The following is a 17134-nucleotide window of genomic DNA, read 5'->3' on the forward strand; positions in this document are numbered from 1 at the left end:
ATGGACCAGACTATCGACTGATCGTGAGAAGTCTATTACGATGTCGTCCATCGCGAAATCCAGTCACGCATGTAGCAATCCAGAATTCCATCTTCAATAATCTGCAGTCGACCAGTTTTCAAAGTAGAACTATTCCGCTCTGCCTTTTCTGTCACAAAAGACTTGTGACCGAGTGTGGACAGAGCAGAAGACCTGGGACCATACATTGCTTTGTAATGGTCGATAAGTTTGATAGCCGGATTAAGATGCTCCTCGCCTCGTGCCTCGCTTTCTCGAAGTAACTGCAGCCAGATTTTAAATGGCACGGTAGCGAATTCGAAGTCACGACCCAAGTTCTCTAGCAAGGCCGACCAGGAAAACTCACAAGAGTTACACACATTGTAGATGGAGTCATCGCAGGTCAGCTGTTCCGATGTCTCGCTTCTCTCGGGATTCTGGCTTAAGCTCGAGGAAGATCTCGTTAGCTCCAGAATAGTAGTCGCGAGGATATCAACTGGTAGCCAGGAGCATCTTTCATTCAGAGTAGGCAAGGCTTTCAGGGTCAAAGCTGACCTGATCATCAGCGGCAGGGCTTCCTTGTCATTCCAAAGGCCCTTCTTTGAATGACCCGATACCTGGCCGATTCTGAGAGAATAGGCTCTCGCTCCTGATTGGTATGCTGCGCTGACAATGTGCTCACCAATTAGCTTGGATTGACCGTAGCCCATGTACGCAGAACTGAGATCCATTGGGCCTTCTGGAATTTCGGAAGACATTGCTATGAGTGCGGTGGAAACAGAGGAGCAGAACATGACCGCTGCAGGTTTTGGCTGTTCGACGCGAAGTGAGAATTGGAGGAGATTATATAGCCCGCGAATGTGGGGCTCAAATTGATCCAGCGGTAAATTGAAGTTCACAGGCCAGGCCACATGCAGGACCTGTGTAACAGATCGGCGCATACGAGCCATGATTTCTTCGTCTAAGCCGAAGTTTGATTGTTCAAGTAAGCTGGTCAGAGCAACAATTTTCGATGATTGCTCTGACGTGATCTGCAGTCCCTTTTCGACTAGGCTCTTGAGTATATCTTCCAATGGGGACTTTCGTCGTGTCAGACAAAAGACTGTGGACACAGAATCGTCATTGAGGAGCTCATATAAGACGTGAGCCCCGATGGACCCTGTGGCTCCGGTAAGAATCTTTATCTAGTTAGCGTGGCACTTTAGATCTCAAGGCAAATGATACTCACAACATTATTTGTGCTCAAGGGAGAGTCATCAGGTACATGTCTCTGAAATGCGGAATATTTCTGAATCAATTTGGACATGAGATCAGTGGCATTATTCTGCGTGGAAACACCCGAACCGCTCTGCATAGCACAAATATACTCTGCTAGCTTTGAGATGCTGCCCATATCATAAACCACATTGACAGGAAGGCTTTCATTAGCCAGATCAAAGTTCTGAAGAATGAGGCGCCGAATTTGAATTGCCTTAAGGCTATCAACACCTTCCGAGAAGAAGCTTGCCTCTACAGAGAGACTGACACCGAGCTCGTTCTGACATAACTCCTTTAAGAGCAACAGAGTACCATCAAAGCCTAGCTTAGCAACTCCAGTCTGCTCCTCGGGGTGGAGTAGATGCTTTCTATAAGCTCAGCGTAGTGAAGATACACCTTTGCACGGATCATAGACCCTTTATCTGTACGAGGGAAGGCCGAGGCGAATGGCAACACTCTAATCATGTCTCTAGCAATGCGTGAGAACTGTTCCGCGCGAGAATTGGCCGATTGGATGCTGGGCCAAATTTCTTGGAAATATTGTTCATCCGAGAGATGGTCCGCTTCCTGGGATCTGAAAATTAACAAACCCGGGGCTGCCTTTCCCACTCCCACCACGACTGCTTCATGGATAAGAGGATTTTGTTTGATACAGCCCTCAATTGGGAGTGGCAGAACTTTCTCTCCGTTGATAAGGGTAATACGGTCATCAAGTCTTGATGCATACTTCCATCTATCAGGAATCGAGGGGTGGGGGGTGAAGACGTCCTTAGAATGGTATGACCCAGGCGGCGTATCAGAGTTTGACGAAGTCAATGCTGGGAGTCCGGAGAGGTAGACGCACTCGTAAAGCTCATCCCCGAGTGGTTTCATCCAAACATAAGGTCGAATGTTTTCAAAGATCTTCAAGTAATTCCAGTATGGGTCGTCTTTGGGTCGAGACATTGACTCGGCAACTAGTCCCGCTTCCGTGCTGTTGATAGATGTGAGATTATATTGAGCAACACTTTTTTCAAATTACTCACAGTCCAAATGAACCACCAAAGGGAACACCTTCTCGCACAAGGCGATCTCCAAGCTCATCGGGGCATGGCGCTCCCCCATAGCTAACCACCTTGCAGTTCCGAAGTACCTCTACTCCTCGAGGATGGTCAACCAAAATTTGCAGCATGTAAGGAACCGCAGCACAATATTCAGGTTGAGCCTCCTGAAGAGCAGGAATAAGGGACTCTGACGTCAGCGGCAGGGCTGCGTTCCACATGAATGCGACTTTCCTCATCCACATTGCTTGCAACGCAGTTGCAAGTCCATGAAGATGATACCAGGGAAGTGAGTTGAAAGATGTGAGCCCGGGTCCTCTCAATGGATTGGTCATTAGCACACTGTGTGTGAGAAACAAAGGCTTTGGATTTCCCGTGGAACCAGATGAGTGAAGGATCATCGCAATTTTGTCCTTTTGAGCCTCGGCAATCCGCTTCCTGTTCAGGACCAACGATGAGTTGACTGAAGTGCCCACGGAAAAAGGCAATATTGGGCGGCAGGCGATCAATTTTTGCTGCAAAATTTCACCAATTGTTGCGCGGATCGTTCCAGTTTTACCGTATATAATATTATCGCACCCAACTGTGTTGAGCAATGACACACATGCATCCCCTGATAGCCGTGGTGATAATATCATGACAGTGTATCCCAATCTGCTCAGTGCGAACAGAGTAATAACCATATCCAAATCCGACAAGGCGATTAACGCTACTATGCGCCCATCTTCCTCGAGCTAATGTCGAAGAATGTTAGAGATATCATAAATCAGCTCTTGAGTGATAAGAAGGTGTGCTAACCGGCGTGAACCCGTCTCGGATCAGGTTTATGGCTGCCTGATCTATCATATCATCTAGCTCTCGGCCAGTATAATATTTGTAAGATCCAGCATTATTGTCGAAGCGTGGGTATGCGAGGATTGGGTGTTGGACAGCATCTGCGGCACGATGACGGATCAAGTCATCTAAAACATCAAGCTGACCATATTTTTCTACCAAGGGATCAGAACCGTGCGACGAGGCCGCTGGCTCAACTGATACTCCGCTTTGAGTACCCATGGTGATTGTGGGTGTGAAGATAGACCTCGAAAGGTGGTATTTCAAAGTGCGAATTAAAAGTGAAGTTTTAAAGTATAAAAGCTGCTTCACCTTAGAAGAGAATTTTTCTGTAGTGTCTGAATCACATCTGCCGATTATATCCGGAATGATCGGGTCAAGCCTGAGCTGAGCTGAGCTGTCCATGTGGGCCTAGTGATGACAATCGTTTCCACTAATAGTCGATTTTCCCCACCGCACTTATGCGCATGAACTGTCACGCATTGGTCTATTCTTAGGAAATAATACTCAATAGTATAAAGTTGATCGTCATGCCTGAGCAACCCGCTCGATAAATTCTGTTTCGTGCCGTTATGGGTTATAATCGGAACTAGTGTTCATGGTATACTGCAGCATTTATCTTATTCTTATTGGCATCAACTCCAGTTCACATTTGAATGACCCTTCTCTGAGTTTGATCGTATACTCTGTTCACTAGCTGGGTGGATTTATTGGTCTTAAAATCAATTCGGGTCGATAGTTCCTATCTTCTTGGGTCCCGCAGTCCTGAACAAGTGGTCATTACAATAAAGAGTAAAGGATGGCTGAGATAGACCTCAGCAAGCCACAATTAAATATGCCAATAGTGGAAATGATGAGCGTCAAATAGAACGGATTCCTTGACTGACCACATCAGAGAACCAATGAGCCTGCTGCCATCTTAACGGAACGGTGAATGATGACTGAAAAAGCGTGCGTCTGTCAAGTTGATCATTTCTCAATATAAGCCGCGTACCCACTCTGAAGACCCGATAGATTTTCGTGAGTGGGACGTGGGTCTTCAGCTGAGTAGTTTCTCAGCCTCATATGAGCGATCATCCAAAGTAGAAGCTCCGTAGCTCCTAGCCCTGAAAGCCACCGACGTCTCGTGTCTCCATATTGCCATATTTAACATTAGCAGGACCTACCTAGCTCACCCATTGCAAAAACACCCATCTCAAATTTCACATCATCAACAATATGACTATCGAGGCGGTGTCCGACAGCCCCTCGGCCGCGAAGCTCGCCTCCTTTGCCTCGACGATCAATCAGGCAGTACTGGAATACTCGCAAGCTACAACAGAGTCGGATAGGATGTCAGCTTTACGAGAGGTCGAGGTCACCTCTCAAAAGCTAGCACAGTGTACCGTTGAGCCAAGACGGTCTCTGATGTCGTTTCATTTCCAACCCCACAAGATTCTCTGCGTTCGATTGGCTATTGAAATTGGTCTTTTCGATAACCTGCCAACTTCAGCAGCATTCACGCTGGAAGAATTGACAAAGAGAGCAAGGGCGGACCAGAGCTTACGAGACGCATTGTGCGTGCTCTGGGAGCGATGGACATCTTTGAAGAGGTGGGAGAGGAAATCTACCAGCAAACCGCGTTATCCCGAGAGTGGAACAACAAGTTCATGCAATCATATACTCGATATTCATGGGACAATGTGATGAAAACTCTGTGCTCATACGTCGATTTCTTCAACTTTACGGGTTTCGTGAGCCCGTCTGATCCAATGAACTCGCCTTTTGCATTTGCAAAGGGGGTCAAAGATATCGACTTCTTCAATCTACTTCAACAAGATCCTAAAGCTGCAAAGACCTTCAACGAAGCCATGACAAGCTTCAAGGATCCATTGGGCGATTTATATGACTTCGGCAGCCTATCAGCAGGAAAAGATGGCGTCGTCTTGGTCGACATTGGCGGAGGCAAAGGCCAAAGCATCCAAAGCATATGCGCCGCACACCCAGACCTCAAGGGCAAATTTATCCTCCAGGATCTCCCAGGTGTTGTTACAGCTGGGGATACAGTATGCTCTCCAGACGTTGAAGTCCAACCATATAACTTTTTCAAACAAGTACAACCTGTCAAAGGTGAGTAAATAACCATATCTTTTCTAACATCATTTGCTTACTTTTTGCTACTCAGGAGCTGCCGCATACCTTCTCAAGCTCATCTTGCATGACTGGCCAGATGCTGAGTGTCGGACGATTCTCCGCAACTTGGCACCAGCAATGAGAGGTCACAATTCAGTACTCTTGATCTGCGACATTGTCCTATCAGACTCTCGTCCAGACCTTCAAAAACTCCTTTATGACATAAACATGTCCTTCGTGGCGGGTAAAGAGCGGAGTGTAAAGCAATGGCACGCCCTTCTAGAAGGTACTGGATTCCGGATTCAAAGAATTTTTGGGGCAGACAACCCTGTTCGCAGCATCATTGAAGTTGTTATAGATGGATAGGCTTTGGTGTTTCTAGCTATTCATTTCAATACCACTTGATTCATGCCTCGGCGCTGCTCATTTGATGCTATAGCGTAAAATCTAAAAGACACCTGTTATTTGAAATCTGGATTTAGAAGATTGATGAATCGTTCAAGCTAATATACAGCCATAAAGACTAGGTAGTCTGTAGGAGGGAGAGATTCAAATGACCAGGTAGTATAATCTTCTCCATGTATTCTGAACATGAAAGAAGAGGAGATAGATGGAAGGAAATGGGAAAGGAAAGACAGGTAATCCTCACTTTGCAAAATTAGAAGAGTAGTATAGGAGGGGAACGCCATGTCCATACTCTATGGCTGTATAGGAAGTTCCAGTGCATGATAGTAGTATTCAGGGCTGCAAAGGCAGTTTGCCGGACAAAAAAAAGCAAAAACATACAACAGTCAGGATTCGCATGTGGTCACCCACCATACTACTAACTAACCGGCGTGTGGCTTAAGTACGGCTGAGCGGACGGGAAGCCCTGTTCTCCACACCCTATGGTCGTATGTACTGATCAGTCAGTTGATATGGATTATATAGTGTAATCATAAAGATGGTTTTCACTGCTGGTTGTTACGCAACTACCGAAATAGGTGAGTGTGCAATGCTAATTGGACCAGGGGAGCATATCCCTTTATCATGCGACAGTCGCTTACTAAACGTGGGATATTACACGACCTCACAAGATAAAAAGATCAACAAAAGATATATCACTGAAAATACAAAACTATAGTTTGCTCTTCCGGGGTTCGTAATAGCACATGCTGTTTGAAGTCTTACGCTTCGGACTACGAGATTCGATGGAAAGCCAAGATGCTCAGCGGGATGTGAGAATGTCTTGGCGAAAAATCTGATAGACGTTTTAAGCAGGGCCTCCCGAGGTCAGTCATCAACACGAACTATTTTCAGCCAAGCCATAGAAAACACGAACTCTCAAGTACGGGGTTACTTTGACCGCAAATCTTGACTAGCCCTTGAACCATGGGACATCGAAATTTGATTGGCTGTCGGAAACGGTCCAATGCCAAGGAACTCCACAAAACCGGGGAACGAGATAGCAAGATATTGTTCCAAACCTACAGAAGTTCATTATTTTCTGCAAAGGGTTAAAGATGGCGGATTCGACTCGATCATGGAGGAGCCTAGATTTGAGGACAATCTATTTATTTATTGCCAGAGCATGCCCAAGCACCGTTTAAATACTCAGATTCCTTCAAACTTCACAAAGCCGGGCAATATTCTCAACATGAATTGTTACATGACATTCTATTACTTTTTCCTTGCCCTCATTTAGGGCTTACCTTTGCACAAAATGCCTCCTTGACGGATAGACACTGCCACTCTGATTGGATCCAAAACGAAGACCTCCACCCGTCATGCGTGTGTGAGAGAGGATCCAACGGAAAATTGCGATACCCGCTCTCTGCGAACCTGTGACAATGAACCTCTGGATTCCACGAGCAAGCTTGTCCCCAAAAGTGAAGGCTGCCTTGAAGACAACTACAACTGTGACTCGTGTTACCCGTGGTTCCATCCAGTTTGCACATGCTTGAAAACTAAAGGCCTTTGTGATACTAGCCCCAGTGGTTCGTTCATCAGGTTGACCGACGGGAAGATTACGAGCAAGAAGCGGATGCCGGGTATCTTGCAACTTCAGTCGGATGAACCTTGGGAATGGGGGCAGACTTTGGCGGACTGGCAAGACGAAAACCACGCTCTAGTGATCAACTCGGAGAAAGCGCGGAAACAAGAACAAGTCCACATGCATGTCTGTCCTGTGTTCGCAGGAAGTACAAATCCGCCTCGGCGACCTGTTCAGGACACACTGAGTGACTTGACGAGGTCAGACTATACGTCGCTGAAAGCTGTCCCAGGTCGTGATTGGCTTTGCAAGGTTGAACCCACAAAGTATGCCCACTTCAAAGGTGTGACGTCGGAAATTCAGTCAAAGACTGCGTCACTTCCCGATGGATGTAAATGTCTGGTGGGTGCCGCTGTGGTGGTCGACAAGCGCGATTACACATGGTTGTCTCACTACTACATCGGAGTCTACTCAGGGACAATTTTGTGTATAAATGCCACATTCGAGGCACAATCACTGGAGCTTGATATACTGCAGAAATGGGTTTCTTCGGGCTATCTTGAGCCTACCGAGTCTTGGTCACGGGTTACTGTTACTCGAATAGAAGAGAATGGAACACTGTGAGCTAAATGAAGTATGAGCTTATGGTTATCATCAAAAGTTTCTATTTTTCACCTTGTATGTATTCTATAATCATGCAACATAAATATAGGCCACGTGTATCACCCAAAAATGCAAGTGAGTGACCCAGATATATATAGCCTTTTGGGGAGTGGAGATAGAAGAAAAAAACCAAGGCGGGGAGATCAATGGTCCCAACACGTTTATCACACCCAGATTCATCAACATACACTAGGTGATATGATTCAGAATCTGAGGGATTATGCAGGTAATAGTCTCGCAAATCGGCATTTTGTTCTCTAGCATGTCTCCGTGCAGTCTTTTTAGACCAACCTTTTGCGACAAGGACTCTTCTGATGCTGGAGGTTATAACTATGGCCTGAAACTCATTCCATAGGAATACAACCATTTCCTCGAGGTAGAGGCCGGATTTCTCATGTAGGTGATCACAGAGGGCTTCGATCATCAGAGGCGTCACAGTTCGTTTTCGTCCTACTCGGGTTTATGGTGCGTATAAGCCTCCAAATTGTCGCAAATTATTGCGAATACTGATGATAGTCTGCTTGCTGCATTCAGCCTGTTCAGCCATTTCAGATATGGTGAAAGATTCGATCTCTATCATATCACGGATGAGAATAAGTTTTGAAGGAGAGAGTCTTGGAGCCATTTTGCCTGGACTAATACAGCTAAGCAGGAAGCCGTTGTGCAGGAAGTTGATGATTTTCACGAAAGGAAGAGAGGGGCGAGGAGGTACCGTGTGTCTGCTAGTTTCGTGTAACATACACCACCAATGGTACTGAAGACATATTGTAAGGCACATGGACTATTATAGAAAGCGGTCTAGCTCAAGGTGCTTAAAATAACATCCAATCAGAGCTCTCATATTCAGGATTTATTTTCCGGGAATCAAGTCTAAAGAGTGAGCGGTCAAACTGAAATCGAAAACTACTATAGGTTGCTGTAACAATTTAGGGATGTGCTGTATAATAAATTTCACGACTGTGGTTGATAGAGGCCGTCAAGAACATGTGTTGTTGTGTACCAATCAGATCTGACCTGTTGAAATGGCATCTCAATGTGGGATGAACCAACGTAAGCGGCTTTTCAGCCGCCTCTCGAGTATTTTGAGGATGAATTGCGCGCTTTACTGTTTGAACGGAAGTTATGGCTAGACTTAAAACACAGGAAATACAGATGCCTTAGCATAGGGTGTGGACCTTGTTCCTAATTACCATGAATTCAGCCTCGTGGCCTCAACCCCAAAATTGTTTCAAGGCCGAATGAAGACTCTGTGCGCTAAGGCATTATACTCGTCCCGAGCCCACCAAAAAAAGCGTCCATGCCCATAGCGGTCATCAGCCCATAAGTCAGTGATACAGTTGCCTAGTAGTTCTTTCCATGGTAGTTGCATGCCAATGGCCTTGGCCATCATGTCGCAATTGACCAGCAATCGCCAGCAATATGTGAGGTACCGAGCCAGTTCTGTACGATTTGATGAGTGGAATGGATCCTGGGGCTCGCTCAATCGTCCCACCGGCTGATATCCAGCAAGCTCCATAACATCTAAAACCAGCTCCACTGGCAAACCTTTCTGGTATAAGTAGTTCTGAACAAGTGACACGTCGGACAAACCTGGTCGCCGTCCTGCGAAGGCCTTATTTTCGACGGCGAGAAACTCGTTAATGGGTACCATTCCACAATGGTCGCTCCGAGAAAAATAATAGTCCAACAGCCCGAGCCGATGCTTGGCGGTGGTCCATCGTAGCCAGTGCGTCTTTTCAATCTCGGGATGATCGTCGGCGCCTTTGAATTGGTTGTCGCCTATACCGAAGAATTGTCGATGCGGGTATGAGCTCACTTCTGATCCATACCCTGTGCTCGTGCATGTTCTCAGCGTAAACTGGTAGCACCCGCTGTTCCGGTAGTCCATTTCCATTGTTCTACCGGAAGCCTCATTCCATATCTCTGGGAAGCAGTAAATCGTGTTCAGACATACGTAGGTTCGGAGGGCCTTGATACACACTCGGTCCCATCCGAGGATCCTTGGACAGAGCTTGGAAATGTTAACAAGATAGTAATACATCGTCATTTTGAGGGAAAGAATTTCTGGGCTGGAATTGGTCGCGGCTAAGAGCGCATTCAAAAGGTCATGTGCGTTGCACGACTCACCCCACATTCGCAATAGTCAGTCCACCATCGCTTCAGATCCAGTTCAGGAAGAGCACAAATACGTAAAATAGTGCCCATCTCCTCGTGCATGAGCAAGGTTTTCACTACTTCGACGTTGAAGAACACGTGAAGAGTCTCCTTGTAGGGCTCGTAGCAATATCTCACGTAGGTAGGCCGGAGAAATGCGGACGCCTTTTTCGCCTCGTCTGGGATGGGAATACATCGACACTCTTCTCCTTTCCATACTGGGCAAATACAACTAGGGCACATGCCCCGGAAGCCGTGGTTACGCCATTTGCGAACGGTAGGTGTAATTTTCTGAACTGTTACTGGCTCAAGAATAACGTCTGTTGGATCTACCGGTGCGTATTGGGAGGGAAACTTCTTGCGCTCGCATACTGAATGGTCGCTGATGGTTCGGATAAACGCTTCGATGAAGTAAGTGAGCTCTTTGCCTTGGTTAGGTTTCATGCTAGGGCGGAGATTTGTGACGCCCCGGCCATGGTGAGAGGTTTTGCTCCAGTGAAGGTTTGATGCCAGAAGACTCCAAGGAATATTGTGTGCTTGGTGTGCCATCTTGTGGGCAAAATGTTGCTGTCAACAATTCAAGCGATGTCAGAATGAGGACTCTGTCACAGTCGCTGCGAGTCGCGATGGCGGGGTTAAAAGTTTTGCCAAGATCCATCACCTGATAGACAGTCAGGCGGGAAGGTCACGGGCTCTGCCTCTATATAGTCATTGGTTGGTTGTTAGTTAATATCATGCAATCACGCTGACCTCTCGCAAAGAGTTGGTTCGCCTAACGAGTCCCAAATACGAATGCGTACCAGCCCAGTGATTGCACAAGTAATTTCGATACATCCCAGATATCGATACAAGCTAGTTAGACCGTCGTATTGATGAGTTGCTTTGCACCTCAATTGGAGCACCCAGCACGTAAGTTTTCTGCAACACCTGGTGCTTGATAATTTGAAACCAATGAGCGTTGAAACATCACTTCATTTCAAAATAAGCCAGGTGATGTACATCGGATCTTGCTAAAGCTGAGGGAAAGCCACACCGCCGGGCAAGGCGAATAGTTTCACTCGTCTATAAGCTGCGAGAGAAAAAGATAAGGGTCAAATGCCTCGTTTGCTTCACCTTGGAAGTTGGCCTGGACTTGGGTCTCGGAGCCTTTCTGAGCCGTCGAATCTTTGGTCGATATTTCCTGCATGGTGTCTATAAACAGCCCAGGGGCGAGGGGAGCCCGACCACGCCAACAATGAGAGCCATTCAGGAGATAAGGGACCGATAATGTAGATTTCAACCAGAGATATTGATTTTGAGCTTTACTGTAAGGCTGGGACGAACTTGTAGCTGTGATGCGTAGGGAAGTTGTCGAGTGACGGGGGGAAGGAGCGGGGCCGTACAGCTAGCTTGTGGATTACGGTTTCGTGTAAAATGCATCCTCGCGGTCTGATAATTGTATTATAAAATACAGCGACCATTATAGAAAGCGGCCTGAACTGAGGCTTGTAATATCTGATCCAATCAGAGCTCACATTTGGCGGATTTATAACTGATTTCGAAAACACTGTAGCTTGATATCTATGTATTTCAGTGAACTTCAAGTGCCAAGATGTGGAGAAAGATGAAAGAGTTACGGTGAATGAGAAAAATGGGCGGGGGCAGGGATGTATTTCTTCCTCTTTACTCACCCCTCCAGCCTCTAACTTCCATTTTCAATTTCCATCTCCGCTGTAGATTAAGAAAACCGTGATTTCTGGTTTTTTCAATATGTAGCTCGTGACTCCAGGCTTTTTGTTCTCTAATTCCTTTCCTTTCTGGTATTCTCGGACACCTTAGAGGTTCACCATGACTTTCCCCCTCTTTTCTCATGCCTCTTTGAGAATTGGCACCACCCCTACCCCCATTGAATTCGCGTCTTTCAAGGTCTCGCTCTACCCAGAGCTCAGTCTACCGGCTTGTTTCCATTCTCGCAACTACCCAATCTGACACGTGCCCCCAATTCTTCAGATCGGAATGCCTTCCTCCATCATCGTCGAGGCTGTTTACTTGAACTTAGCCTAATCTGAAGTCTGCCTCCACCATAGAGTCGTCTTCCTTGGCTGTCTTGTCTACCTTCGAGAAGGTTCGGCATGGTGTGTGATTGTCCCCAAAATCTCAATAATTGGAACATGGCTGATGATTCTTGATTCGAAAACACTAAAAAAAGCCCAGCAAACAACCAGACACCAGTCGCTGTCAATCTTCTACAAGGCCGTTTTAATAATTCCAGGCACACATCAGATGGCTACGGGCCATACGGAACGCACGCCATGAAGCTGGAACCCCAGTGGAGACAACTTGAAGCTTAGACAACAAGCCAAGGTGGGATCTATGCTCTATTCGACAAGAAACCGGTGAAGTTTGGGAAATGTCAGTTCGACAGGGGAAAAACAACCCTGTTACCATTATCATCTCCAATGAATTCTTCCTTTTTCTTTCTTAGCTCCTCTGTAGCGCTTTTGTAGTCAACATATAATTCCTGCTACATCTGACTTCGTAAATAATATTTTGGCTATCCTTGGGTAAGTGACAGTAATTAAATGGAGGTTGATGTGTGGATAAATAGAGGATCCGCATGTGTCAAGGTGACATAGCTTCTCTTTCAATTCCCCGGACCTCGCGGGAAATGACGTCATCACAGCTACCACCCCGACCAAGTTCCAAAGTGCAACTCAGGTTCCTAATTCTTCTTCTCGATCACACGACTTTCAATTGCAAAATTTCGTCAATTTCAACCCCATGTCTGAATCATTTGCCATTCTCCGCCGTCGCCGCAGCGACGAGCTCACAAGACTTGCCGATGAGCACCTACAGCACGAGTTGTATGCCGAGGATCGCGACAAGCTCAAGTCAGCTGCCTCTACAGTCTCTATGTGGACAACAGTCGGCTCTGCAGTGGGAATCGGGCTTGGTCTGTTTGCTGCGATTAGACTACGCAGGAATCGCAAATTATTCTTCGAGGCGCTCCAGGCACAAGAGAAACCCACAAGCGTTGTCTATGCGAATGGTCGCACAGGTACATCTCTCGAATCGACCTACCCGGACCATAAACTAATGCCTTCCTAAGAGTCACTTCCAGATATCCCTCCCCTTATAAACAAACCCTCGACATTCGGCGATTTCGCGACCTACTTCTTTGCTTCCGCTGGTGGGCTGTTCTTGGGAGGAGAGCTTGGTAGGAACACCCTGGGCGCCGTGAAATACTCAGAATCATGATTACTGACCTGGCTCATTATTTTCACAGGTTTTGCTGGAGGCGCAGCTAAGGCTACCCGGAGTATCTCGTCAGATCCGGAGAGTAAGAAGAGAATCGAGACTGCCTTTCGGAGATTCCGAGCGGATCTTCTTCGAAGGGAGGCCGATGCCTTGGAGCAGGGGACACATGAATTCGACATGATGCTTTGAATTGATGTCATGCCGGAAGGAACTGCTGGTTACTTGCCTGCAGATCATCAGGGCGAAAAGCGATTTGCATGACATGCATTATGAGTCATGACTCAACCTGACCAGATTTTCACGTCATGGTTGCGCCTTCTGGACCTTTATACGGTGCAGACTAGTTTTAATCCTTTTGGAACAGGGAATGGAAACTCAGAAAGGCGATTTTGGCAAGATTTTGCAAGTGGGACTTCAGCAATTGCGGATGGTTTAGTTGGTATGCTGTATAATTTAAGATAATTTAACTCTTATACACAACCAGAATGACACCACCTTTCACTACGCCAATAATAGCCAGTCACGGTAGACAAATACAGCAGACAGAAGAAGTACACCTTGAGGGATGCGCGCCCCATCCGTCCTCTGGAGCCTTTCGCAGCGTACGCGGCAGCCTTTCGTCTCGGTTGAACTCACCGCCATATTATATAAGTTATTTTAGTTATGACTATTTGTTATGTAGGAGAGGAAAAGTCTGACGTACAATTCAGCTGTTCCCATACCAAGTAGTTACTGGAGGACCCCTGGGCATCAATATCTGACTAATCACATGTTGCTTAGTGGCCTGAGACGTACAATAGAACGCGTCCATAACATGACACCTCGCACCTCTTGGCTGCAGCTCCAAACCCGCGGACACAACCAACTATTTCCCTCCATTGGTGTACCCTAGGAAATACTAAAATGATCAAATCACAATGGATACCCTAGAATATCCTGGGTAAGGAGGCGATCAGGTGAATCCAGCCGAGGGCAATGCGGAGGTGTGTTAGGCTCTTTGTTTCGGAACTCCCGAGCCGCCACCATGAACTGCCAGGCGCGCTAGCAAGACAGAGCGAACACCAAGCCAATCCCATGCCCAAATGCTAGGATCTGGACCGGGTCCTCTAGATTGCCACTTTAATAGTGTGCTACCCGCATCGCGTACCTGCGTGGCTGATTCCAGCAGTTGTAGGGACATTGCATTAGACATCGCCCAATACAGATTGGATGACGAGTCAAATATGGTTGATAGCTGGAAAATTTCATCCGAACCTATAAGATGGCTCCATGATTCGCTTTGAAGGTCACACTTTCGTTGATCGACAGGGCCCTAGTCGCCGTGCTTTCCCCTGTCGGTCTGTCTTTTTGGTATAAGTCCCACTGCCATCCATCTGATTTATTTTACGGTGTCATCCCTTAATCGACTTATGAGCCGTGATGATTTGGAAAACTTCCCTCCCGCTGGCATTCATATGCGCAGCCGTCACTTCGGCTCTTCCATCCCCTCCCTTGTCGGATATCGTGCGTCTGATCGAAGAATGCCCCGAAGGTCGTCCAGTCTGTCGTGAATTCATCCGGGAGACATGCGAGGTTATCACCGAAGTCAAGACTGCGACTGCTCATCCAAGTACCCTCAAGGTCACCGAAACTATCACCGACTATCCCCATCAAGTAACTAAGACAAAGATAAATCACCGCACATCGACAATCGTGAAGCCGCCTACCCGCACCACAACTCTCTATACAACGACAACGTTGACTAGCACTGTCCATTTAACGGTCACGGATCTGTCAACCTTGACAATCACTGATGTTTCACATTTCTTCGTGACTGAGTCGAACTACGAAACAGTCACAGTCACAGTGCCAGTGACTAGTCTCGTCACCAATACCATAACGGAGACAATCGCCGTACCTTCTGCCATAATCATTACGGAGTATTCCACGGACATCGCCACAAAAACCTTGACCAGCATCCTCACCGATTGGTCCACGGCCTACGTGACTGCATTCATCACTGAGCCTGTAACTGTCTATCTCAGTAACCTTCATTCAGACCTGAGAACTGCCACCATTACCGATTATCATACCGAGACTCTGACTCTTTCTTTCACTGATACTGCCACTGAAACAACCACTGAAACTATCCTATCATCAACTACCCAACAGGTGGATGTAACGACGACCGACACCCAGTCCGAAACTACTATTCAGACGGACTACCAAACTTCGACTGATACCATCCCGGTGACTGTAACCGATTACATGACCACAACATTCACCACAGTCGAGACTGATGAGAGGACTGTAACCACAACTGCTGTGGTCACGACTGATGCTCTCGTTTATAAGAGAGATATAATCGACGGGCGCGCAGCGCCGCCAACTCCCTCTGCTTTAAGGGGCATCGCCCCAGCTCATTTATCGACTGCTTGCTCTGTCTTTATAGTAAAGGATTGGACCTCCACAGTGTACACTACTATGATACTTCCCGGCCCTACGGTATGTTCACTCCCTCATTTCATTTTCGAAATACTAATCGATTCATTAGCGAACTCAAACTATAACCACTCATACTCTGGCGCCTAATTTGCATACGACTTATGTCACAAAACTCATAACTAATTTTGTGACTAAGACGGCCCCTGGGGCATTCACAACTGTCATAACCAAGACGGTCACCGCCGATATTATAAAGCCAGTGACAGTCACTATTGGGGCTACTTCAACCATCACCACTTCTTCAACCAGCACGGCTACCAATATCGCCACAGTGATTATGACAATAGAGACACCAATCACAAAAACAGAAACTGTGATCGCCACTATCACTAGCGATCTGGTCATTCCATTCACCCTAGAGACAACAGTCCAGGAGACCGCTCCTGTGACCGAGGATACTACAACTGCTGTCACAACCACTGCAACGACCGATACCACAACAATTGAAACCAATACAGAGACTATCGATATAACGACGAGCCAGACAACCACTCAGATAGCTGACGTCACTGCTACCCAGACATTGTCTGTGACGAGCACGGAGACACTGAGCACTAGTATCTACGTGACAGAGGTTGCCACAATAACGTCGACGGCTTCTTTCACCGCTACCACTACCGTCCCGATCGTAGCCCAAACCACTGTTATCAACACTATCGACGTTACGAGCATCGCGTTCACCACCATTGGCACTGATGTGACCATCACCCAAACAGTCTCAGCGACCACCACCGCCACTCTCACCTCTACAACTACCCTAAGTTCTCTGCCTATATTTAATGAGCAATAATGAGTGAAACCTCTAGTATCCCTGGACTTTCTCGTCCTTAGGCTGAGGGGTATATAATTTTACAACCGGAGACTTAGGCCTATCTAATATTGACTTTACTTTTTTCGAAGCGCAAAGATCTGAGCGTAAATCTCCGAATTAACTTTCCTGATCGGTAGCAGCCGAAACCTAGATACGGGCCGGATACTGCGCTACCCACATGGCCCACAGAGAACTTTGGTTCGTACCGGGTATATGATTTAGATGTGTCTTTAGGTACCGCATGCACAAGTAATTATGTATATTACTTTCTTGAGCGTTATGCTTCGGGTATCAAGGATACAGTGCCTGTTTATGTATCCTAATCGAAACTCACAGTATGTGACCATAGCTTCTCGCTCTGATCCTGGAGCTGAGTAAGCCACCTCCTGTGCCGTGTACGTCACCACCTGCCGACTCAAAACGCTGACTGTCTTCTTTCTGTCCTTTCCTGGAGCCTAGAGATTTTGAGTCAATAGTCTGTGGCGGTAAATATGCGGGATTTTCAAGATTCCCCGTCGCGAATGCTGCCTAGTGCCATGAATGACTCAGGGTCCAAGCATCGGCCTGACGTGG

At 46.8% G+C, this 17134-nt stretch overlaps 6 protein-coding genes across 6 annotated transcripts; 4 read left to right on the forward strand and 2 right to left on the reverse strand.

Annotated features, from left to right (window-relative positions):
- Positions 1-35: 35 nt before the first annotated feature.
- Positions 36-3350, reverse strand: N7520_002463 (AMP-dependent synthetase/ligase; the record flags this gene model as incomplete). Its single annotated transcript, XM_057136398.1, has 5 exons — positions 36-1175; positions 1226-1622; positions 1670-2227; positions 2280-3028; positions 3093-3350. The coding sequence occupies 5 exons, from the start codon at positions 3348-3350 to the stop codon at positions 36-38; spliced, it is 3102 nt and encodes a 1033-aa protein (XP_056999084.1).
- A 996-nt stretch (positions 3351-4346) lies between these two features.
- Positions 4347-5606, forward strand: N7520_002464 (uncharacterized protein; the record flags this gene model as incomplete). Its single annotated transcript, XM_057136399.1, has 3 exons — positions 4347-4507; positions 4621-5237; positions 5293-5606. The coding sequence occupies 3 exons, from the start codon at positions 4347-4349 to the stop codon at positions 5604-5606; spliced, it is 1092 nt and encodes a 363-aa protein (XP_056999085.1).
- A 1463-nt stretch (positions 5607-7069) lies between these two features.
- Positions 7070-7836, forward strand: N7520_002465 (uncharacterized protein; the record flags this gene model as incomplete). Its single annotated transcript, XM_057136400.1, has 2 exons — positions 7070-7167; positions 7209-7836. The coding sequence occupies 2 exons, from the start codon at positions 7070-7072 to the stop codon at positions 7834-7836; spliced, it is 726 nt and encodes a 241-aa protein (XP_056999086.1).
- Positions 7837-9103: 1267 nt separating this feature from the next.
- On the reverse strand, positions 9104-10578 carry N7520_002466 (uncharacterized protein; the record flags this gene model as incomplete). Its single annotated transcript, XM_057136401.1, has 2 exons — positions 9104-9886; positions 10003-10578. The coding sequence occupies 2 exons, from the start codon at positions 10576-10578 to the stop codon at positions 9104-9106; spliced, it is 1359 nt and encodes a 452-aa protein (XP_056999087.1).
- A 2211-nt stretch (positions 10579-12789) lies between these two features.
- N7520_002467 (uncharacterized protein) lies at positions 12790-13455 on the forward strand (the record flags this gene model as incomplete). The annotated part of the gene is made up of 3 exons (XM_057136402.1): positions 12790-13066; positions 13118-13225; positions 13295-13455. The coding sequence occupies 3 exons, from the start codon at positions 12790-12792 to the stop codon at positions 13453-13455; spliced, it is 546 nt and encodes a 181-aa protein (XP_056999088.1).
- Positions 13456-14685: 1230 nt separating this feature from the next.
- N7520_002468 (uncharacterized protein) lies at positions 14686-16540 on the forward strand (the record flags this gene model as incomplete). Its single annotated transcript, XM_057136403.1, has 2 exons — positions 14686-15750; positions 15800-16540. The coding sequence occupies 2 exons, from the start codon at positions 14686-14688 to the stop codon at positions 16538-16540; spliced, it is 1806 nt and encodes a 601-aa protein (XP_056999089.1).
- Positions 16541-17134: the final 594 nt, after the last annotated feature.

This window comes from Penicillium odoratum, assembly GCF_028828045.1.
Source record: "Penicillium odoratum strain IBT 22623 chromosome Unknown utg000002l_segment0_segment0, whole genome shotgun sequence".
NCBI classification, from domain to species: Eukaryota; Fungi; Ascomycota; class Eurotiomycetes; order Eurotiales; family Aspergillaceae; genus Penicillium; species Penicillium odoratum.